The sequence below is a fragment of the Nyctibius grandis genome, chromosome 2, assembly GCF_013368605.1.
Source record: "Nyctibius grandis isolate bNycGra1 chromosome 2, bNycGra1.pri, whole genome shotgun sequence".
In the NCBI taxonomy this organism is placed as follows: Eukaryota; Metazoa; Chordata; class Aves; order Nyctibiiformes; family Nyctibiidae; genus Nyctibius; species Nyctibius grandis.
Window position 1 is genome coordinate 107,509,690 of NC_090659.1, and position 25,377 is coordinate 107,535,066.

The window sequence follows — 25,377 nt, forward strand, 5'->3', positions numbered from 1 at the left end:
ATATTAAGCCTGCGTATCTTAATATCTTACTGCATATGAAAATACTGAATCAAATTTTAAATTTCCTTATTTTCAGTTCTCTTATTTCAGAATATGTTATGAATATTGTCATTATTGATAAAGATAAGAGAAAGAACAGCCAACCCGACCTCAGTTAGTTTACCACAGATAGTGCATCTTGATTTATTCAAAACTCCTTTTGAGGGATTCTGTTTATCTTCATAGAAGGATAAACATGATGTACTGCAAAACTCCTGGAAAGACTCACTTGAATCAACTTGAGCAACAATGGTACCTTTCATTGTTGTTATATCTCTGAAAGACAAAAAAAACCCTCTAATGGGCTTGTGTATAAATACATATATCTATATTTAAACAAGAACACTTCTCGTAAGATTCATTCTTCCTTTTCATGCTTACGTTTCAAACCAGTTTTGTGGGTGTACAGTTGTTAGTCACATGTCAAACACTAAGTTTAATAATATTTTTACAACTACTATAAGTACTGCAAGTACAGTGTCTTTCCTGTGTAAAAACCTATTTTTTTTTTGTTTGGATTGGGATTATTTTTTTCCCATCACATTATTCTAGAACTAAGTGATGTTAATGCACCATTAGGTACCAGTTGGGGCAAACTCAATTTTACACAAAAAATTAACACAGCAAATTTAAACTAGCCCTTTTGCAACTTTACACAAAAGTTAGACTTAAGTTTCATATGAAATATTCAGATTTATAGTAGAAGGCAATAAGTGGTCTTTATTTGTGTATAACTCCACCATTACCAGTATTAATCTCAGGATATTATGAGAGGGAGAAGGTTGTTTTCTCATAAAAATACAATGAAAAAGCTTAAAACTCTACCACAAACTTGCACAGAAGTTTTAACTTTTTTAAAATTTTAAATAATTCCATCATTACTTTATAAAGTTCCAAAGCAACTGAACAGTTCATGCAGTTGCCTATGAAACTGCACCAATTTAATGCATTAAACTAGACAAGCTACGATCCATAAAATTAATTTGAAATAGAACAAACCTTCTTGCAACCAAACTGACTTGCACTGTTTTTCACTCAACTTAATTCTAAACTTCCTTGATCTTCAACTGTATGCTGCACGTCCTGCAAACTTAGCAAAGTCGCTAACACCATGCTTGCCAGTGCCACTTCGTAATCGGGTCTCCCAAACTTCTACGATCATTTCTAAGGCATTTTCACTCTTAATCCCAAACTATCACATACCATAAATTAGAAGCAGTAAGGAGACGAAATAAAAGCCTCCCCCTTTGCTCTGTAAGCAAAAAAACTATTATTGACATACAGGAAACGCTATTGGGCAGAATAAACAAAAAAAAAAAGACTGGGCTCATCTGGGTCTCCACTGACATCACGATGGATCACCATGAGGCATGGAAAAGACATGCCTCAGACACTCACAGCTAGAAGCTCTAGAAATAGGATGAGTGGAAAACATTGAAAAAATGCTGTATGCTTCCCTAGACAGACTCCCTTGAAAATAAATTTGTACAGCCCCTGGATATTAACACTTGCAAGCTTGCCTTCTTCCATCAAAGGGAAGTCAGGAGATTTTGGCTTGCCCTTTGGCAAGCTAGTAAGGATTTGTGTTGGGGAGCTTTATCACTTCTGTCTGCAAAACAAAGGCAGAGCTCCTGCCCTGAGGAGCTTATAGCTTCCAGTTGGATTCCACCAGGACTTATAAACACTATTAGCTTGTATCAAAGCATGTATTAACTTGTATCAAAGGACACAAGTGCGAAGTCAAAAAGAAAAGTGGTTTACAATAAAATACGTACGAATTCTGACTTTTCAGATGGGGTTATACAATTTTTTAAAAAAGTTACTGTAGGCTTCACTTTTTCCACTTGAAGTCATTTACGTATTTAAAGATAAATCTGAGCATTACCTCCGAAAGTCTGACCTGACCTATGACATATCAACTATTATCATCTATCCAACCTACATTCAAGATCTCCTGGATTTTGCTAGAGTTCCCTTATCCTTTCACTGAACTGCAATCTGACAATATTATGCCTGCTTTCGTAGGAAAAGAACACAGAAGCAAGCGTGAAGCAAAGAGTACATGGTTTGCTACCACTAGGTAGCAAAAATTTGGCAATAAAGGAAAAAAAGAGGCTGGATAAGATTGGGCTTCACAATGAAGCCATGCCACAGAGGAAAAATTTCATGCGTATACTGCCTTCTACTTAACTGTTACTGAGTAAGCAACTGCACACTATTGGAAGAGCGAAGACCAACATTACCCCAAAAATTGTCAAAGGTGACTTCGCAGAGGTTCTCTAGAAACCAAATACACTAAACAAACTGTTCTGAGTAACCCCAAAAGCTAGAAATAAGGTATTTTCCTCATCATTCAAAAATAAAGCCTTTTCATTTAGGGTAGTTTTGTATGTAGCCTCTTACAATGCAGATAAGTATCCCCAAAGTTGCAAGAGAGCACAGATTTAGCCATGAGTTTTCAAGATTTCAGTCATAAATAAAAAGATTAGATTATCTTCATCTTTATATATAATACAGCTAGCTGAATATGGTCACCAGATTAGTTCTAAAAAAAATAGGGTATAAACACGTACAAGCCAACAGAAAGAGTATAGAGTGCTTTTAACTAGCTCTGTAGAGGGCAAGAGTAGAGAGAATCTGAGCTTTTACATGTATTTTTAAAAAGCTAAAAATATGTGAAATCTGCTAGGTTTCCAGTGTACCAAGGTATGAATACACAGGATAGCAATACTTCCTGGTTTATTTTAACCGAGTCTCAAGGAAAAAAAAAAAGATACATCTGAATACAAGCAACTAACCCACCACACTGCATACTGAAGTAAAACTTTTTCACTAGTTTAAATCTGCGGTTGAGCAAAGACCACCCTCTCCAAAACATACTTAACGAAGGCAGCCTTTACTGCAAGCCTTCTTTACTTCAGTAAGAATTCATCATTTAACCAGGCTCACTGCAGGGTGTACGGGATTGAGATTCTACTGAAAAAATAATAAAAAGTGCAAGTATCTCAGTAATCAGTACACTGAAAGAAAAACATAGGACAGCTATTTTGTACATCTAACTACAATAGTACAATTACAGAAGACTTCTCTTTGGCAATTTTACGTTTGGGAAATATTGAAAAATTACAAGTCAAACCTATCCAATAATTTAGAATAAGCCACTTCTAGGTATGCTTGTTACTCCCTCTTTACTGCCCACTTAAGATATCTTCAGCTTCAAAAGTTGCCATAGTTGCCCCTAACTACAGGGAAAGTCTAAGGCCACTCCTCTCCCCACATTGCCAGCAGTGGAAGAGCTCCCAAATTCTTCCAGCTTTTTGCAAGTATCAGTTTCTCCTTCCTTTAAAGCCTCTTGATTTTATATCTTCATCTGTCAAAATGAACGCTTTCTATATAACGCAAGGTCCACTTCTTTTCATAAAGGTCTTTAGATATAAATAATGTATCTTGTCACAGCATATATTATAGCTTGGACACCTTGTCCTTAAAAAAAAAAATCTGTAATTTTTAGTGTACTGGCTTTCACAGAAACAAATCTGCCATACTCTGAATTCAAAAGCTGGTAGACTTTTTGTTACAGAAGACACAGTGAATTCAACATTTCCAAACAACATTAAAGTGACACTACGTAAAGTACTTACATAGCCAGATTTTGTATCATTAACAGAGCAATTCTCATACATGCATAGGAATCTCAAGTATTACTGGATTTAGCTGCTAATATGAAACAAAATTAAAAAATCTCTTACTTTCTGCACATAACGCAAAGTTTCTTTGGAGTGGGTTTGTGTGAGAAAGATGAGAGGCAGGCCGTAGAACAAAAAAGGTGAGCTGATCCTTTTCGCTGATATGCAGTCTGTCCCTTTTGTAAAGGCTTTTTGCAGTTTGCACATGTGACTTTAACCTGTTTAGAAGGCTGCTGCTGAGCAGAAGGCTGGAAAATCTGTTTAGGAAGTGATGCTACAGGTGACAAGGAATCCACACCTGGTTGCTTCTGATTCCTAGGGAAGGAAGCTGACTGGGATATCCAAGAATCTTCAAGACAAAAACCAACCAAACAAACATAAAAGGAAGTGAACAGACATGTACATACATGTAGAGAATTTTCACAGATACATAATCATAAATTTTTCTGTTGGAACTGACAATTAACAGAAGAAAGATGGTATTTTAGAAATCCAGGTTTAAAGTAAAGTGCTGTTTGATGGTACCACTCTCCACTGCTACAAAGCTTCAGAACATGAACAAATTTCAGGATGGTCCCATCCTACATCTAGTGACAAGTTTCACAGACCTCAATTCACTTGCACTGGGTTTGCAAACTGGCAATTTTATCTTCAGACAAACAAAACTGCAATTATGAACTGCAATAAAAAACAAGAGAGACCAACAGAGAACACAGGATTTCAAAACTAAGGTTTGAGATATGAACTCCACAAATTTATAAGAACATGAAATCTTAGATTTTCATTCGTTATTTTGTTCTAAAGCTTTAACAAGCATCACGTGTCCAGTCTCAGTGATAAACCCTACAGCTGGGGTTCCCCATACTAGTTTCCTAGTCTAGCCTGCAGCCAGAGAACTGTACTGCAGTTAGAGCGAAGCACAGCAGCTCTACTTTCAGGATCTGCATCTATGTCATTGATTCCTCTTAAGTGTTCCTGTTTTTCTCAATAACCTTTTCAATGCAACAAATACTACTTAAAATGCAAACAGGCAAAGTCATGAGAGTTCCAAGTCTTCCTCAGTAGAGATCAATGAACCTAGAAAATAATATTTCTTTAAGTTCTGGAAGTACACAAATCCATGCCCCTGCATTCCAGACTCCACTAGTCTTCCATCTGTATTTTTGGACAACAGACTACTACGGACAAAGTCATCTTTGCCCAATCTTTTGTAGCATAACATGCTAAACACTAACTTGCCTAACAAGAACTTAAGTAGAACTTTTTCTTCAACAGAAATACATCTAGAAAGATCACTTGCTTCTGTTAAATTACATAATCAGTATCTTGGTTTGGTGCAGAACATATATTCCGGGGAAAAAAAACATCCCCCAATAAAATGTAATTTCTAGGCTTTTCTCTGGAAATTAAGCTTTCATTTTAAATAATTATCACCAGAATTTAGGAATGTTGAGCTTCTCAAGAATGCCAAGAATGATATATTACTTAAGCATGAATTAAAACCAGAATACGAACTTCTTTCCATTATAAAACATTTACACACATTTTCAACAGTATGTGTCAGCTATCCCAAATACTGTCACAACACTTGGGACTTACCTTTCAAGCTTTTTATTCCCAGCATCTAGAATAGTACTTCACTGTTACTTATTGAATAGTAAACACCTGCATAAATATTACTTTATTTGGTAGCACTTGTGCTACTACTTTTAAGAGTAAACACAGCATTTACTGTAACTAAATAAAAATACTAAAGCCTTGAATGTCTTAGTGCAGGAACTCAGTGTATTCCTGGGGTGTTATTACAACTAGTATTAACATTTGAATATAAGACAGACAAATTTAAATTCTGTAACTTTAGATAACAAAAACCTTAACCTATAGACTTCAGCAACTGCTCATACCTTATTCTTAAGGGACATTATCTTGGTCCATAATCATTCATTAAACAGAAGGCACACTCTGCTCGTACTATTTTCTGAAGACCTCTTTCCCCAGGAGGGTTTTATTAACAAAATATTCTACTGCATAGTTTTAAAACTGATTTTAGGGACAAGGTTCCAAGAACTCTTGTTGCAGCAACAAACAACATACACTCCTTAGCAAGTAGAAGATAATTTTCTGGTGTGACTCTGTAGCTGTCAAGGATGTCCTATTTCTCAGACATGTAAGACAAGTTGGAAATTTACCCATTGTAATGCTTGAGGGTAACCAGAAGATCTGGAACAAAGAGGTGAGGAGAAGAGGGAAACCATTAAAGAAGTTTACCTTTGAAGGCGTGAGTATCCATACTGACAAACTAAGATATGTAACCACAGTCCTTAAAGGTAAAATTCACTTGAGTGCCCTCTTCAAACTTTTCTCTACTATTACATCTACTATCTCAGATATATTTATATCCTGGTAGCACCTTAACATCTCAAAATATTTTGAGATTCTCCTCTTTTCTCATAGGTTTCAAGAGGCAGCACATCGTAGCTTATCACAAATGCGTAGCATGTGCAGCAAAGTTACATGTGCTTTTAATTCCAGTAGCGCTCAACCGACACTCACGAAAACTTGAGTTTCCTAGGCTCATTTGGGTTTAAAATTTCTACCATGACTTCCTAGTACCTCATTAAGGTTATTTCAGTATTTCCTTAGTATCTTAAGGCTTCAGACAGCCTCCCTTAATCAACATTTTGTTGCATTTCTCCTTCCACAAACATACCACAAGAACACCTAAAGATCTAGACACTGACATCCTTGTCTCTAAATTGAAGAGACATGGACTTGACGGATGGACCACTCGGTGGATAAAGAATTGGCTGGATGGTCGCACTCAAAGAATTACGGTCAACGGCTCAATATCCAAGTGGACACCAGTGACGAGTGGCGTTCCTCAGGGGTTGGTATTGGGACCGGTCCTGTTTAACATCTTTGTTGGCGACATGGTCAGTGGGATTGAGTGCGCCCTCAGCAAGTTTGCCCACGACACCAAGCTGTGCGGTGTGGTCGACACGCTGGAGGGAAGGGATGCCATCCAGAAGGACCTTGACAGGCTTGAGAGCTGGGCCTGTGCAAACCGCATGAAGTTCAACAAGGCCAAGTGCAAGGTCCTGCATGTGGGTCAGGGCAATCCCAAGCACAAATACAGGATGGGCGGAGAATGGATTGAGAGCAGCTCTGAGGAGAAGGACTTCGGGGTGATAGTTGATGAGAAGATCAACATGAGCCGGCAGTGCATGCTTGCAGCCCAGAAGGCCAACCGTATCCTGGGCTGCATCAAAAGAAGCGTGGCCAGCAGGTCAAGGGAGGTGATTCTGCCCCTTTACTCCACTCTCATGAGACCCCACCTGGAGTACTGCGTTCAGCTCTGGGGCCCCCAACATAAGAAGGACATGGAGCTGTTGGAGCAAGTCCAGAGGAGGGCCACAAAGATGATCAGAGGGCTGGAGCATCTCTCCTATGAAGACAGGCTGAAAGAATTGGGGCTCTTCAGCCTGGAGAAGAGAGAAGGCTCCGGGGAGACCTCATAGCAGCCTTCCAGTACCTGAAGGGGGCCTACAGGAAAGCGGAAGAGGGGCTTTTTACAAGGACAAGTAGTGACAGGATGAAGGGGAATGGTTTTAAACAGAGAGGGTAGATTTAGATTAGATCTTAGGAAGAAATTCTTGACTGTGAGGGTAGTGAGACACTGGAACAGGTTGCCCAGAGAAGTTGTGGCTGCCCCCTCCCTGGCTGTGTTTAAGGTCAGGTTGGACAAGGCTTTGAGCAACCTGGTGTAGAGGAAAGGTGTCCCTGCCTGTGGCAGGGGGGTTTGAACTAGATGATCTTTAAGGTCCCTTCCAATCCAAACCATTCTCTGATTCTATGATCTTCTTGCCTTCCCTTTTTTCGCTTTCACTTCTTCCACATCACATCTTCATAGACATTCATTTTTACATTGTGTCTTTTCTTCACATCTCACTCTTTGACCATGTTACCTCCTCCACTTTATAGTCTCTACAATGGACCTGTGAAATCTGTTTTTCATGTCCTTGATCTGAGAAGGTGTATCACACTTTCTTAGTTGATTCCTTATGAGTTTCCATGCCTCACTGCCCTTATGTCTTCAGCCTTCAGGTTCCTATCTGCAGTTCTTTAATGGCCAAGTTTATGAGACTGTACAGTTTCATGTTCAATTTCCTCTTATTATAATGGCTGTTCAGAGCGTTCCCATTCTTTCTTACCCATTCCTGCTCTAAAGTGCTATAAAATTATTCCTTACCCTTGTTTGCACCAATACATTTATCTGTGGAACCATCTTGCAAAAATGGCTCAATGAAATGACGTCTTTTAAAAAAAGCTGAAATAAACCTGTAACAGCACAACTTGGGGCAGAGGTGGGGAGGAAGACTAATGAAGTTTTACAGATGTATACAGCTGTTGAAACATATTCAGTTACATCTGCATTAATAAGCTGGTTCAGATCAGGGCAATTCTGAACTGCATCCTCAATTTACTAGGCATTGGTTCTGTTTTTGGAGGAGTTTTGATGCACAAAAACTAGATTCCATTCAGAGAAACAAAACCTAAGTTTCAGTCCAAAAGCACCTGAAACTCATCTACATGGACGTCTGTTCATCTGCCTGGACTTCTCCAAGACCTTTGATATGGTTCCCCACAACATTCTTGCTGCTAAATTGGAGACATACAGATTTGATGGATAAGGAACTGGCTGGATGGTTGTGTCCAAAGAATTACAGTTAATGGCTCAACATCCAAGTGGAAACCAGTAACAGGCTGTGCCCCTCAAGGGTCTGTACTGGGACTGATACAATTTAATATCTTCATCAATGACACAGTGGTATTTAGTGCACTCTCAGCAAGTTTACAGATAACACTAAGCTGAGTGGTGCAGTTGATAAGCTAGAGGGAAGGGATGCCATCCAGAGGGACCTTGATAGGCTTGAGGAATGGGCCCACATGAACCTCATGAAGTTCAACAAGGCCAAGAGCAAGGTCTTTCACCTGGGTCAGGGCAGTCCTCAATATGAACCCAAACTGGGGGATGAATGGATTGAAAGCAGCTCTGCCGAGAAGGACTTGGGGATACTGGTAGACAAAAAATCGGACATTAGCTGGCAATGTGCGCTTGAAGCCCAGAAAGCCAATCGTATCCTGGGCTGCATTTAAAGAAGCATGACCAGCAGATCAAGGGAGGCGATTCTGCCCCTCTAATCTGCTCTGGTGAGACCTTACCTGCAGTACTGCGTCCAGCTCTGGGGTCCTCAGTACAAGATAGACATGGGCCTGTTAGAGCAGGTCCAGAAGAGGGCCACCAAAAAATGATGGAAGGGTGGAACACCTTCTCTGTGAAGAAAGGCAAAGAGAGTTGGGGTTTTTCAGCCTGGAGAACAGAAGACTCTGGGGAGACCTTATTGCGGCCTTTCAATATATAAAGGAGGCTTATAAGAAAGACAGAGAGATACTTTTTACAGAGACCTGTAGTGACAGGGCAAGAGGCAACGGTTTTAAACTGAAAAAGATTGTAGATTTAGATTGGACATGGAAGAATAATTTTTTTTATGATGAAGGCTGCAAGACACTGGAACAGGTTGCCCAGAGAAGCTGTGCATGCCCCACCACTGGAAGTGTTCAAGGTCAGGTTGGATGGGGCTTTGAGCCACCTGGTCTAGTGGAAGGTGTCCCTGCCCATGGCAGGGGGGTTGGACTAGGTGATCTTTAAAGGTCTCTTCCAACCCAAACCATTTTATCAAACGTACTCCAGTTCTTATTGGAGACATTAGAGAATCACAGAATGGTTAAGGGTTGGAAGGGACCTCTGCAGATCATCTAGTCCAACCCCCTGCCAAAGCAGGTGCACCTAGAGCTTGTTGCACAGGGACACGTCCAGGCGGGTTTTGAATATCTCCAGAGAAGGAGACTCTACAACCTCCCTGGGCAGCCTGTTCCAGTGCTCTGTCACCTTCAAAGTAAACAAGTTCCTCCTCACATTCAGATGGAACTTCCCATGTTTCAGCTTGTGCCCATTGCCCCTTGTCCTGTCACTGGGCACCACTGAGAAGAGTCTGGCCCCCTCCTCTTGACACCCACCCCTAAGGTATTTGTAAGTATTGATAAAGTCCCTCTCAGTCTTCTCCAGGCTGAACAGACCCAGCTCTCTCAGCCTCTCCTCATAAGAGAGATGCTCCAGTCCTCTGATCATCTCTGTAGCCCTTCGCTGGACTATCTCCAGTAATTCCTTATCTTTCTTGAACTGGGGGGCCCAGAACTGGACACAGTACTCCAGATGTGGCCTCACCAGGGCCGTGTAGAGGGGTAGGATAACCTCCCTTGACCTGTTGGCCACACTCTTCCTAATGCACCCCAGGATACCATTGGCCTTCCTGGCCACAAGGGCACATTGCTGGCTCATGGTGAACTTCTTGTCCACCAGAACACCCAGGTCCTTCCCTGCAGAGCTGCTCTACAGTACATCAGCCCCCAACCTGTACCGGTGCATGGGGTTATTCCTCCCAAGGTGCAGGACTCTACACTTGCCTTTGTTGAACTTCATGAGGTTCCTCTCTGCCAAGCTCTCCAGCCTGTCCAGGTCTCACTGAATGGCAGCACAGCCTTCTGGTGTATCGGCCACCCCTCCCAGTTTTGTGTCATCATTAGGTTCTGAATTAATGTGTTGGACAGAAGTTTCGCTGTTATGCACCTACTGCTTCCCACACATTGGAGGCACTTAGCCAAGGGGAATAGACTAACACTGATCCAGAAGATATCTTCCAAACAACATATAGAATCATAGAATCATTTAGGTTGCAAAAGACCTTTAAGATCATAGAACAGAATCATCACAGAATGGTTTCAGTTGGAAGGGACCTTAAAGATCATCTAGTTCCGACCTCCCTGCCACAGGCAGGGACACCTTTCCTCTAGACCAGGTTGCGTCAAGTCCTGAAGCAAAGTTCTGACGTTCAGCAAATGCTAACTAGGAAATCCTTCAAGAAAGCTGTGGTATCTGAAAACCAAGTTTGCTATCCAACTTCTTACATCCTATTTCTGAACTGTAAGCAGTGTTTTTCAATCTGTTATCTCAAAATTGTATAAATCAAAGCAGTGGTTTTCAATCCATTATCTTGAAAATTGTATAAATCAAAGCATTTTTATGATCAGTAGGCTTAAATTGACGGAACAGGAGTCTCCACCTCCATTGGAAATATTTTAGAAAACTGGAATCAGAAAAGATGAATCTATCCTTAGCAATCTTATGACTGGAATTGTGTAGAATATATTAAACATATTTAAGATCAAATGCTTCTTGTCATATTATCAAATTTTCTAACAAGCAGGGTTAGCTTCTACTGACAAGATTTTCTAGAAGAAAAGGAGGCAACTTCCAGGGAAAAAGAACAAAATTGAAACTAGTATCTTAAAAACCTTTCCTTTACATCTTTGTAAGTACAAAAATCTGTAAATGATCCACACCTACCATGTTTCAGGCTTTTTCTTGTGTAAAAGCCATTTCCACTATAGTGTCTTCCTTCCTTCCTCCTCTTGTTGTTTCTTCTCATGTTCTTTGCCATTTTTCTAATTCCTCTCCCGTTTGGTATTCTTCTCCTTCCCTTTTACCCGTGGCAGCCCTTCCTGCACCCTTTTGAACCTACTGCTCCTTATTTTTCACATACAAAGACCACAGCCATAAAAAAGTCCTATATATGTACAATCTTGAAACGCATCTCTCATATCCACTTGTAAACTTATTTTTTCCTCCCTTCTGAGTGAGTCGTCTTCATCAAGTCCCTGAAAGGACTCTCAGCTGCTACCCCTGTCTCTGAACTCAATCTGTTTCAATACTGCTATGGTCCCAGCCTATCAGACTTCATACCAGCAAAATTCTGGTGTGTCTTTGTTGATCACACCAAAAATAAAAGTTCAGTAGTTGAAGGCAAACCACATGATGATTTTCTTAAGATGTGCTTTCCCCAAGGAAAAAAAAAAGGCACTACTTTAAGGTAACAAATGCTTTAAGTTCTCATCCATGACTACCTGACCATCTGTGATAACACAATAATCATGTCTAATAATCCCATATCTAAGGGATCAGCTACCAACAGTGGGAATATTGGCTTTAAAAGATTACAAAGGGAATTTCTAAATCATTCAGTTGAGACATCCAGACTATAAAAACTTCCCAGCTTTCAGCTTCAGAAGTCAAATTTTGAAATCAGTTTCAAGTTTAACACAAAAAACCCACACCCTAACATCTGACTTAAAGGTTAGCTTCATACTGCCATTTCCATAATACAATATGAAAGGTATTAATAATTTTGCAAAAGTACATTTGGTAATACATGACCAAATTGAAGAACTGTGCTATTTAAATATTAGTTGAAAAACAGACTAAAAAAAAAAATCCATGTGTTTTAATCAGCATATGAGCAAGTTAAGAAATTGTGCACTAACAAGGGTCTACTGCACCTAGATTGTACTTGTTTTAAATCTTCCCTTTGAAATCACCCTAACTAGTCTGAAGTTAAACCTGTAGCAAAAGTTGCAATTTGGCTTTTTCCTCCATTTCTAGCCTAACAGGGCAGCAGAGTATCAGTATATGCTGGAACTTGGAAGGTTTTAAATTGCTTAGGTGAAAGCTTAAATTCTGTAGAACAGCAATTCCAGAAGACCATTCACGGCTGCTCCATTTGTTTTTTAGCAATACTTGTTTACTTGCTAAATCAGGAGACAACATACTGCTGTTTACACAGAGATACAGAACAAAACCAGCCAATTCAAAATAGTTAATATTGTATGATATAAATACATATTATCACAGACTACTAAATAGCAATTATAAAGCACGTAAAACTTACTGCAGGAATATGCGAGTCCACAAGTTAACTTGGACCCTGTTTTGTTAAGCATCGTAAATACCGATAATTGCTCAGTATGCAGTGAACTATGACAGCTAGCTATTACAACTTAACATCAGACTTTCAAATTCAGGTTTTTTGCATGTCAAATTATATTTAGATGACAAGATAACAGATCAGTAAAATACTATAACTTTGATGCATTATACTAGTCATAGAACTACACAAAAAGGTAAAAAAGTTATAGATACACTAATTTCTATTTGTGTCAATTAAAGGTGTACACTTAAGTCATAAAGAAAGCTTTGCTTTAGATACAAAAACTTGTGTCTCAAAATGTCTGAAGGTATCACTAACTCCTAAACTGGGATAGTTTACCTACCTAACACATTATGTCATTGAGCATATTTTATTCTGGAGTCACAGATAAGGTTGTGATGAGGATGAGGAGAAACAAGATCTTCCACATGTATTAAGCTAAAAAACTAAGCAGTACCGCTGCCAAAAATATTTTAATCACACATTCTATTATTTATTTTCAGCTTTTAAGGAAATGTTCAGAATTACAACTTACCAGGATTATGATGAGTCACAGATTCTCCATTTTGAAATACATCTCCAGCCACATTCACTCTACCAGGATTGAAAGGTCCTACACCAGTCTTGGTCTGTGAAGTCAAAGATGGGGTGTATGTTTGCATGTTAACACCAAAATTACTTGACTGCAGTCCGTTAGATACATCTCCCAAGTTGACATTCTGCAGTGATGTTACATGTGTAATCATTAAGTTCATGTCACGCCCTTCAGCATTTTCTAAATGACCATCACTCACAGAGCTCATAGCACCTGTTTCTAATGTAGTAACATTAGCAATCTGAATTTCAGAGTCTGGTTCTGTGGTTATACCACTATTACCTATTCCTGAATTTACCTTACTTCTTGAAAAACTGGAAGATGAGAATTCCATATCGTTGGTTCTATTTTTACACTCTGGAAGTCTTCGTTCATTAAAACTGGAAGCATTCTTCTCTTGTCCTTGATTTGTTTCAATGTCTTCTTCATCATCAATAACAATAGTTTCACTTATACTCCCCTTTTGAGAATTTAAGTCTTTTAGAGGAGGAAGCATTTTGCAATCACTCCCTTGAAGTTCTTCATTTTTTGATGATGTAAATGCAGTGTTCCTTTGATCTGCTATCAGTGATGTAGAATTCTGTGCAGGTTGTATAGGTTCAATAAAAACTACATCATCGTCATCTTCTATAGGTGAGTTTTGGAATTTATTAGGTCTAGAAACTAAAGAACTTTGTGGACCTCCAAATGTATTTCCTACATTTGCAAGTCCTGCTGCCATGGTGGGATTCCCTAGCAGACCAGGAGTATGTTCAGATAATTCTAATCCTCCCAGAGGACTTGTGTCCATTCCAGATCTGCTATTTAAAGAAAAACATAAACAAGAAAACACACATCCAACTTCAGAGTAAGATATAACTTTCCAATAACAGTTCTTAAAAGTAACTAAAGAACTAATAGTTCCAGGTTTTACTTTTTCTTCCTGATATCATGTAAAGAAAAATCAGTTTCTCTACGCTCTTCTTTGAATGTCTTAACATTCATTTAACTTTCTAATCCTCTACTAGCAAAAAAAAATGCTGCCAATACCAACATTTCCCACACAACAGCAACACATCATTAGGTTTAGCGATACATACATGTATACACAGAAAATAGAATTTTTGACGGTATTTATTATATGATCCTTATTTCTCAGTCCCTTTCCCACCCACATATGCACACAATGATCCTGTAACACTGCTTTTGCTAGACTGCAAAGCAAGATCAAAAGTTAGACATGGAGAAAGAAAATTTGAATTCCTATTAAATTTCATTCCTATTAGAAATGTTAGTTTCAATATCAAGAAATGTATACAATAAAAGACTGAAGCACATATCCAAGTGCTTAGAAAAAAAAAAAACAAACGCAAGTCCATTTTGCATATTAATAACTTTTACATTCAACTGATTTTGCCCAAACCCCACACTGTCAAAGGTCCCAATATAACTGGAACACAGAACTAAGCAAAAGGGATATGGAACTGCTGCACATGACAGGAATAGATAAGTTGTTGAGTAGCGGAAGGTGGACAGCAACCTCTCATTTCTAGCCACTACCAGAAGCAGCTCATTTGAGGTCCTGACTTCCTACCTCATGTTCCACTGCAGCTTTCAACAACTTTATCTTTTTTTCTTTTTAACAGCAAGTAATGCTTCTTCAGGCTCCTTCCCAACAGCTACTTTGTCTGGGGGTTTCTGTTTACTTTTAGTAATTGTTCAGTTTGGGGAATCTGTTGTTTATAATTGTCAATTCTACAATTAATTAAAAAATTATAAAAGGCAACCTGGATATATGATGTCTGTACCTGTAATTCTAAATCGGTATATAACTGGTGCTAAAGGACCTGAGATCTCTCTAAAAAAAAAAAAATCCATACTAAAAATCAGTAAATTAAATTGATCTTGATATATTCAAAAAGAAAAATAGATATAATTACACGATAATTTGGGTATGTCTTGGAGTACACACTAATATGTGGCATCACTGAGCTTTTGTGAAAGGCTAGAAGTAGCTTTCTGGGCTTTTTTATAAATCCTTTATAAAGGAAGGTAAATATAGGAAGCAGAAATATCCTGCTCATCAATACTTACCCATCCAGAAATCCACTGCAATCTGTTTACCTTAATAAGTTGCTCCAAGAGCTTTTATTTTCTTTCCTGTGGGGAACCTGCTGCTCTTGTATCAACTTGCTGCCCTCCGCAAAAGCAGAGTGTTCTGAAACAGGGTTAAAACAAACATTAGATATCCAAAAGTTTCTTCATCTCAAACCTTTTCTACCAACTGTGTCATTAAACTGACTTCCTTCTAAACTTACAGTTTAAGTTAAAACCTGACTTTTAGCACTATCATCCTACAATGTTAAGAGAGAGAATGGCAATCTATACAATCATTGCTGTGAGTAAAGCAGCAACAGTACTGTTTATTCTAGATTTTCCACTCTGTCACATCACATTTCCAGAATCCTTTGTTTTATGCTTTATAGAGAGATGGAAAAAATATCATGTTTGATAAGAGACAGACAGACATAACTGCAATTAAGTAATCAAACACTAGAATTAAGGAGTTTATCTGTAATAGAATATTTAAAAAATGGTTCAAGTAAACTGAGCTATTGAGAAAAGAAACGTTAACAGTTACATTTCTTTGCTTTTAATCGTGTCAACCTCCTTGATGCTTGTAGCAGAATTTACTATGATAAAATTACAATGTAGCAAAAGCAAAATTACAGGCTTACAATGCAATATAAACCTTACATTGTTAATAATTTTCAAATTGTATATATGCACTGCAGTGATAATTAGCACAGGTTCAGGCATCCATAGCTTATATTATCACATGATCGTTCACAAGAGACTTAAAATGTTCAAAGTTCAAGCCTGTATTTATTCTTCAGGTTTTATAACAGTCATTAGGTTTCTCAGACTTGGTAGCATTTTTAAAATAGAGAGTATCTACTTGTGTAGTTACGTACTGTTTGAGGACAGCCCTTAAAATCCCCAGACAGTAAAGAGGCCAGAGGAATAAAGCTCAAATATTCTTCTACACATTTACAACATTATTCAGGTCCTCTTGTCCATTAACTGAGTGGGAGCAGGGTGGGGACCAAACAGCAAAGCTGTGAACCAGATTAATCCTAGAAGAGAGGCAACCACCTTTTAATTCCTTCATATGTTAGCCTTACGGCCAAATGCCATTATGTAATAGCATTTGAACTGCAATAAAGGTAACATTCAATTGGAATGAAAGAGGTTTTCTTACAAAAAAAAAGTGTACTATCAATGCAGTTGGCTTGTACCTCCCTGGAAATCAGTCAGTTACACTGAAGATTAATATAAACCAATATTTTCTTTCACCTATCTTATTTTTCCCTCTAGGGCTGAATAATTCAAAGTTAGGCTTCCCCTCATCTCAGCTTTTGCTGAAAAGAAGTCATTCAGTTCGCTGATTCTTAAAGTTTCCCAGGTTTATTCCATGTATTTTCTTTCTCTACAAGGAGAAAAGCATCACAAGCACATAAAGCTTTTAATAAAGTTTTAAATATACCTGAACAGATGGGAGCAAAGAAGAAATGAGACTATACCAAGACTATACCTCAGGCCTGACTCAAACCTTTGCTGTTCCTATTTTTACAGTTCCTTAGTAGAAAGACAAACTTGGGCAGTATTACAGTACATGTACATAATATGTAGCAAAGGTAAGACCCAAAACCTATCTCTTTGCCTAAATATATTTATTTTTTGACAAAGGCTCTTAAAAAGGTTTTAATGACCTGTATCATTAGGTATGACATAAAAATAAGAAAAGTTTATGTGCTTAACTGTTAGTGCACAGTCATAAGTAAGATCTGCATGTATTTCCTCACAAATACCAGCTCCTACCTCTGCAAGACTCAGCAACAAAATTACCCCAAAAAATCAGAATTTTTTTCCCCATAAATTTACAAAATGAGGTAGCTTGTTTTCTAAAAATGCTAGTACCAAGGAGAAACACAAAAACCACATAGGCAATGTCACAGTCAGTATTTCTAAATGAACAACTAAAAGGAACAACCTACAGAGTGAAAATAATAGGTTTAGAATGCAAAACTAGGAAAAACCTCACACCTCACAACTGGTAACAGCAAAAGATGCTTAACAATAGAAACACAATTGCTAGAAACCTGTAAGATTGATTAGACTGATCACTGGATGAATTGTTGAGACTTCGAAAAAAAACCCAACAAAACACAAGCTGGTGAGACCTAGCCTGCAGAAAATGCATGTTCAATACTGCTGCAGAATGAGCTCAAGGCTTTGTGGTAGTGCATAGGCACCAAAATTACAGCTGGACGGGAACAGAAGCACTACCAATATACAACAGCTCTTCCTGAATCAGCCTTCTTGTGTCCTCCTTTTAAATTAGGCTACATCAGTCATCTATAAAAGTCTTCATGATGAAATAAATTACAATCCCATGGCTACATTCAAGACTTAATTGCTGGAAGAAATGCAGGCATTTCTCTGGACAGATGGCAAATACTACAGCTTTTAAGACAGCTTCATAGGCAAGCCTTAACTCCATAGCTGAATGATTATAGAGTTTTATAGTTACCATGAATGGCAGAAATTGTGGTGGGGTGTGTGTCTACCTAAAAAAAACCCAAAACAATTCCACTTTAACAAAAGTAGAAATTGGAATTTAAAAGCCTTTGCTAAGTGCCATTAATAACACCTGGGATGTAGATGACAGAAGAGCACGGTCATGGTTACGTACACTTGGAGCAAAGCCACAAAAATCAAAAGGAGTCACTGAAATCCAGCCAAAACTACACTTCCACCAATACAGCGCACTTTAAACTTGAAACAGTCATGTACAAATGCTTCCATATAAAGGCTAGAAGCCTAAAAATAAAAAAGGAAAACTTGAAAGACTGCTTTTGAGAGAATACATAACTGAGACATCTTAAAGAGTGCATGGATGAACAAAATTCAGGAGACAGTATTATACTAGAGATAAAAACATAGGAACAAGAGCAGTGTGATTGATTTGTCCCAGTGAAGGAATACTACTTTCTGCTAGCAAAGCATAGTATCCTAACTAAATTATTTACCTCAACAGGTGCTGTGCTACATTTAAATTCCATATCCAAACTAGAAGAAATAGTGTATTAATGGTATGCTATCAATCACTTCCACTCAATGGTGACAGCACATGTGAGATAAGGGGAACAAGATAGACTGCAATATAATAACTGAAAACTTCAACTACTGTTGTGCAGACTAGGGAAAGAGGGCAGACCAGAACCAAACCAAACCAACAAAAAACCCCACCACTGAATGATGGAGACAAGTTCTTACAACACAGCCAACTGTAACCATCTAGAAGATTAACAGGAGGAAAACCAACTCCTGATCTAATTCTGAGCCATGCAACATAGTTCAAGATGTAATTATCCAATAGCACTCCAGAAGAGCATATTCAAACTCCCAGGGAAATTACAAAAAAAAAAAAATATTCCCTTACTTCAACATTTAACTTCAAAAAGGAGAACAACATAAGCGTGAGAAACCCAGTTAAAAGGAAACGAAACGAAGCAGCTAGAAGAACAAAAAGCTTCTTGAGAGCATGAAGGCCATATTTAAAACATCACAATATTAAGTATATAACCAATCTACAAAGACCCCAGAAAACCATTAAGACTACTACCAGGAAGTCTCTGAGCTAAAAAGATGCTGAATTGTACTAAGGGGAAGTTTCATATACATTTATTCTTTACCTTTTACTAGGCGTGGTTCAAGACAGGCTACGAGCCATGTCAGAGCAAAGGTTTGTCCAAAACGCCCATTCTTGCCAATTTCACAAACAGAAAAATTTTCCCAAAGAAAAAGAGTACTCAAGAAGCCTGAACCACAGCAGAAAACATGTAATAAATTCTTTGCATTGATGTTCAGTCAGGAAAAGATCAGGGAAGATCACATCTACGCTCTCTTTCTAGGGGTCAAGTCAGAGGAAAAATGTCGTATCAAAGTGCTAATTGAAGAGGATTTTAGAACAAATCACTAGGGCCACATGGCATTCACTTAAGATGTCCAAAGACAGTCAGCAATTTTATATTTCAGTATCTGTAACCAATTACTCATGCAGAAGGTGATAACAATTACCCAAATAATTACAGACTACAGTCCTAACTCCATCACTAAACAGACTGATAGAAACTACAGTGGAATAAATATACAAATGAAAAAATAATACATGGGGAAAGAATGAACATGGATTTTGCAAAGAAAAGGTAATGCCTCACAGGACTCCCGGAGAGATCTTTTGAAGGGCTGACCACTTGTTGACCAACCCTGATTAAACTGGTGATATACAGCACTTAAGACTTCCAAAAGGCATTCAAACATGTTCCTCACTAAAGACTGCAGTGGAAATTACCTATAACAAAGATTTGAGAAAGTGTTCTCTGGGGGATTTGTAATTATTTAAAGAGAAAAATATCATGTGTTGTTTACTGTTATCACAGTAAGGATAAGTTACCAGGTGGTTCCAAAATAAAATTATATAGGTCAATGTACATAAATCAACCATAAGTCACAGCGACTACCAAAGTGAGAGTCTCCTAATCATACAAAATTATTCACAGCAGCTAAAAACAGAAACTGGCTGTAAAGAACTACAGGAGGACATCACAGTGCTGAACGCTCAGACAGTATGGTAGGCAAAATCACTAGTGATAAAGGCAATGTAATGACCAGGGAGAAAAGGGTAACTGCATACATAGCAATTCCTCTAAAGTGGAAGTCTAAGATCCAAGTTGCAACTCTCTCACATCAAATCTACTCAATCATCAATGACCGAAGAGAAAAAACAATACAGAAGAATCAAGAACCAATACAGAAGACATTTGTCACTGCATAAGCAAGATGTTGGTGAACTATGTTTTTTATCGTGAGATGTTCAGGTCACCCCCTTTTCATAGAAAGGGAAAAACAGATGAGTTACGTGAACAATTTATATTAAAGGAAAAGTCATCTTGTTGGAAAAGAAAGATAACTCAAGGAAGATGATAAATGTGCAAAAAAAAAAAAGATAGAGAGCTATGCCCCTTGTCTTACAACACACAAACAAATAGGCTCCCAATGAAATAATCAAGTAGCTTTAATAATCTATTGTGCAGGAAAACATTTTCTTTTCTTCATAATTGTGAGAGTCAGTGCTGTAGAAGGCTACAGAGGCCAGAAATGCAACCAGTTCAAATAAGGATTGGGCAGACATGAAAACAAATGCACTGATGACTGTTAAACACAGTGGTCCAAAGGTAACCCTAGTCCTTAGCCAGTCAGCTGCTGAAAACCAGAATACACCTGCAGAAAAATCATGCTATAACTGCCAAGTTTCTATTCCTAGACATCACTGTTGCAAACAGGTTACTAACTTGTCTGCTAACCATGCTATAACTGCCAAGTTTCTATTCCTAGACATCACTGTTGCAAACAGGTTACTAACTTGTCTGCTAACCTAGTAGAGCAATTAATCTATCATAGTAGAGGAATAATAATATTCTTATATGCAGAAGAAATGTCATTAGCCTCATGGAAGCTTTACCCACTTACCCAAAATCTGAATTTTGGCCTATGGCTGTCAGGCTGACTTCAGCTGGGGGATGGGTGTCAACATTTAGGCAAAATAATCAGGTATGAGACTAATTGGAATACATCTCGATGTTCTGTGAGGCTACATGGTTGCAATGATCAGTTCCTGACCCTGACAGTTCTTTGACCACAACATCATCTAATGCCTTAATTCATCTACTTCCAAGAGTTCTTATCCTTCCTTATTACAGACACTTTTTATCACTTGACTTTTTTTAAGTCTGATGATCAAAAACTCAGTCTATTGTAAAGACTGCACACAGCTATCAAGAAGCTGTTTCTCTAGCTTAACAGTATGCTGTAACATCTTGCTACAACTCACGAATGTTCACTCCCTACACAACCAGATGCAACCTACGTACCATGGCTTTCTTAGGGTATGAACCATCAACCAAACCCCAGTGGCTGACGGAATGTACACCACAGTTCACCCCAAAAGCAAAGTAAACCACTCCAATTAAAAACACCTTTAAGTAGCTGCAACTGAAGCAATCTAACAGACCAACTATGCCCACTCATAAGGGCTGAAAAATACTAGAAATGCAGAATCCTTCCTGTGGGTTATCTAGTCATCAACGCTAGCATTTTATGCTCAGATATCCCTCAGATATGTGGTGGCTCTGATTTACTGTCGACTTTTACATCTCTGACTTTAACAAAAGTTTTAACCCTTCTGAATATCCACGTAGTTACTAGGTTCACAGACTCATTTTGTTAGGCTATCATGTGGCACAGCTGTTTCTGCAACCACACACATAACCAGACAAAAGTTGATCCAGCTGACAGACTTTCCTGCTGTAATCCTTTCTAGCCAGACCAGTTCCCCAAAACAAAAATCTCTGTGCAACAACACTAACAGCTGTGCCTGAACGTAACAAGGTTGGTGCCACAGCTCTGAACTTCAGTGTAGAGATCATTTTAGCAGATAGGATAGTAATGACAAGCCAATAGTCACAGGCTGAACTACACTACCCTGACAGCAAATACTGTGGAAAATGCTCCAAATTGCACATGCTAACTGACAACGAAGCAAGCAGCGACAGACTGAATATTAACACACATGTATATCCACTGGTCACAATCAGTAGGGTATCTGAAACTTGTAAGACTTTAAGTATACCTAACATACTACATTAGGGTCGCAGACACAACTATTTAATCAGTTGACCAGCTTCATACATAAATCATGCTAGTGAGTTCAACATAAATACTTGCATACTTCGAGCTAAACTCAAGTGCAAGTATTCACAACACCAAAGCAAAACAAGGGTCTTTCTTAAAATGTTATACAAGTTAATTATAAATATTAACCAAGAGTCTGAATAACAATTAACACTAACCCATCAATCTATTTATATTGCTGGTTTTTTTCAGAACACAGGTAAGAGCTTTCAGGAACAGGAAAAGTTTAGGTCCACAGATCTAATCTATCCATTGTCTGAGTACCATCACTACAAAAGCCTGAGATCTCATTACTTCAGCCTAGAGACACTACTCCAGAATTTATTTTCCAGTAGGTTTAGAGCTGCTTCAAATTTCATTCTTTCCCTGGATTTTCAAATCAGTTGCACAGATTGAAGAAATTACCTTACTAAAAGTCATTACGTAGCACTCAAAATGTGTTCGTCACACAGATTTCAGGAAGTTTAAGAGAAAAGTATACACACACAAAGACCTGTACTCCAGCAAAGACAGCATCTAAGAACAGTAAAAAGGCAAGATCTACATAGTGAAAGAAGTATTTTGAAGCAGTTGAGTCAGTAAGTTTTTGTGTTATTCAAAATAGAAACTATTTACACACAAACTAAAGCTTACTGAAAACACGCAAACTTCGGTATCTCCTGATCATTTTAACTGCGCTACAGCCACCAGTGTCACACATGAATGCTGACATCCGGTTTCTAACTGATGTGTCCAGGAACATTTGATACCTTTACTTAACATAACCTATTCCTTCAGTCTTCCTACTCAACCAGTGCTAAGAATTGCTCTCCTGCATGAACAGAATCAAAATTCAGGGTTAATCTGAAACTTGATTCTATTCAAGGTCAATCTTGAATGCAAGCATGTCCACACCAAGCACCTATCGTTTTCAAGACTACTCATAGGGGAATAAGCAGCACTTAGCATAGCAATTCATGTCAAATCAAAATCATAATGTTGACTAACTATATACAAGTTTTAGGGCAGCCACACTGACATGTATCCGCCCCTTATATATACATTTTCAATGTATTTCATGGCTGTTTAATCATGAAAAGGTACTGATCAGCAAGAATACAGTACCACTTCTAGCCTTAGAAGTCATTATATGTAATGTGCAGACAGTAAATTTTATCCCTCTACTACTTAAGCAGCAATGTTCTGCTTCGGGATATCCTTTATTATAAATGAAATAGAAAGGTGAAACAAGACATAAGAATCAAAGGACCCACAGAAGAAGTTATATCTAAATGCTTATCTATTACTTATATCCAAATGCATATCTATTTCCAGGAAAGTAGGTAACACTAAACCACAGCAAGAGACTTGAAAGATGACCTAAGTGGAAAGGGAGCAGTACAGTAACAGTAGAGAAACACTATGCTAAAGATATGAAAATAGGAAAAGGGCAAGTAAAACACTGAAAAGTAAAAAGAAATAGTAGAAAGTGGCCTTAATACAGCATGCAAAGAGGCTAAATTGTCATTTGACATATCTTAATTTTAAAAAACGTAACACTTTAGTAGGAAAAAAATACATACCGAATGGCTAGATCAGAAACAGAGCTGAGAATAGTAAAATTATTTAGATTCTATGATTCTATGTCTGGACTGGGCAATGGAATATAGGGCACTGATAAATGTCAGTGGGTCACAGCACACGTTTCAAAAACAAGCCTTACTCTTGCTCCACAGGGACCAATGAAGATTAATTGAGAATTCAAATTCATGAAGTCCCTAGCTTTTGCTAGCATTCAAGAAATCGAATTGAGATAGCAATACACAAAATGTAGAATCCTTTTTAAACAGCATTTAATTATTACAGGTTCTAGGAAGCGGGGTTGGAAGTACTCCATTAACAGACGTATTACAGCAAATGCTACAAATTTAGCACAGATACTAATGAGAAAAGGCTCTATAACTAAGCATATATTCTATTTCTCTCTCACAAGAGGTACAGTTGCATTGAGTATATGTCTGATACAACTGTATCATGATTAGTGACTATGCTAATCTGTAAGCACCTAATACACACAAGTAGCATGCAATCTTTCAAATTTGTAAAGTTACAAGAAATTCGGGGTGCAGCCAATCATGTATAAACCAATCAAATCTGAAAAAAAAAAACCAACCCAGAGACAGGAAAGAGGAAGAGAAATCTCAAATGCAAGCGGATGAGATCTACTAGATCTAATGCATTCTGTAGAACTACATGTTCAGTAACAGACCAATTTTTTAATTACAGTAATGCTGATTCCATTAAGAAGTTAACCTTCCCTCTAAAATACACTTTTTTTAAAAGTCAGTATATGTAAGGTAATTTTAAGAAGCAGTTTTTAAACAGTATTTCATGCATTTATATTTTATTAATAATTTTACCCAAACTGCACAAGTTCTTATTTTTATGTTATGAGGGGTAAAAGAGTATTCAAATTAACTTACAGTAAAGCACTGCATATCAATGGAGAGCATCCTACTGATCACCAAATGATATCAGACTTAGCTTAAACACTGCAAGTTTAATAGAATAGCTGATGTTGGACAGGACCTCTGGATATCACCTTATCAAATCCACCCCAGCTCAGAGCATTGACAAATTAGAAATGAGATCCATCTTTGAAGTTAAGTCAGGTTGTTAGGGTCATATCCAATAGAGTTTTGAATATCTATAAGGATATAGATAGATACAGGTCTAGCCTCTCTGGACACCTTCTACCAGTGTTTACCTTAGCTATTGAGAATTTCCCTTGCAGCAATTTTTTCCCAATACCTGCCATCCAATCAATGTGCATCTCTGAGAAGAGCCTGGCTTCATCTTCTTTGTACCTTCCCATTAATTAGTTGAATACAGGAGTAACATGTCCCTCCAGCCTTCTCTTTAGACTGAACACACTCATCCCTCTCAGCTTTTCCCTTCCTACGTGTTCCAGCTCCCTAAGCATTTGGTGGCCCTCCACTGGGCTCACTCCAGTATATCAGTATCTTTACGATAACAGGGTCTACCCAAAACTGGACTAAACACTGTAGATATGGTCTCCCAAGTATCAAACAGTGGGGAACAATCACTTTCCTCAAACTGCTGGCTACAGTCTTGCTTAACTCAGCCCAGTATGCCGTTTGCTTTCAGCCCTGCAAGAGTGCATTATTCATGTTCAACTTGCTGTCTACCAGGACTATGCAAAGCTGCTTTCTATCCTGACACTGCCCAGCCTGTACCATTCCCATAAATTTCGGAAATGAAGACATTTTACTGATTGTCAACAAGGACTTTTAATGTTATTCTTCGTTAGTGATCCCTCTTCGTTTTTTTTTTAATTTTTGTTTTAAACTAGCCTGCAGACTACACTCATATCTGTACA

At 38.1% G+C, this 25,377-nt stretch overlaps 1 protein-coding gene across 10 annotated transcripts in view; it reads right to left on the reverse strand.

Annotated features, from left to right (window-relative positions):
• ZMYM2 (zinc finger MYM-type containing 2) overlaps positions 1 to 25,377 on the reverse strand; it is a 92,545-nt gene that overhangs the window by 57,875 nt on the left and 9,293 nt on the right. For 6 of the 10 annotated variants that reach the window (XM_068395613.1, XM_068395611.1, XM_068395612.1 and 3 more), the window contains 4 exons: positions 15,276 to 15,399; positions 13,143 to 14,002; positions 3,789 to 4,074; positions 150 to 315 (listed from right to left, as the gene is read on the reverse strand). In XM_068395613.1, coding sequence (XP_068251714.1) covers positions 150 to 315; positions 3,789 to 4,074; positions 13,143 to 13,992 — 1,302 coding nt within the window. In that variant the 5' untranslated portion in view covers positions 13,993 to 14,002; positions 15,276 to 15,399. Of the gene's footprint in view, positions 1 to 149; positions 316 to 3,788; positions 4,075 to 13,142; positions 14,003 to 15,275; positions 15,400 to 25,377 lie in introns of those variants that run through there. The other 4 variants (XM_068395616.1, XM_068395615.1, XM_068395614.1 and 1 more) reach the window with 4 other exon arrangements.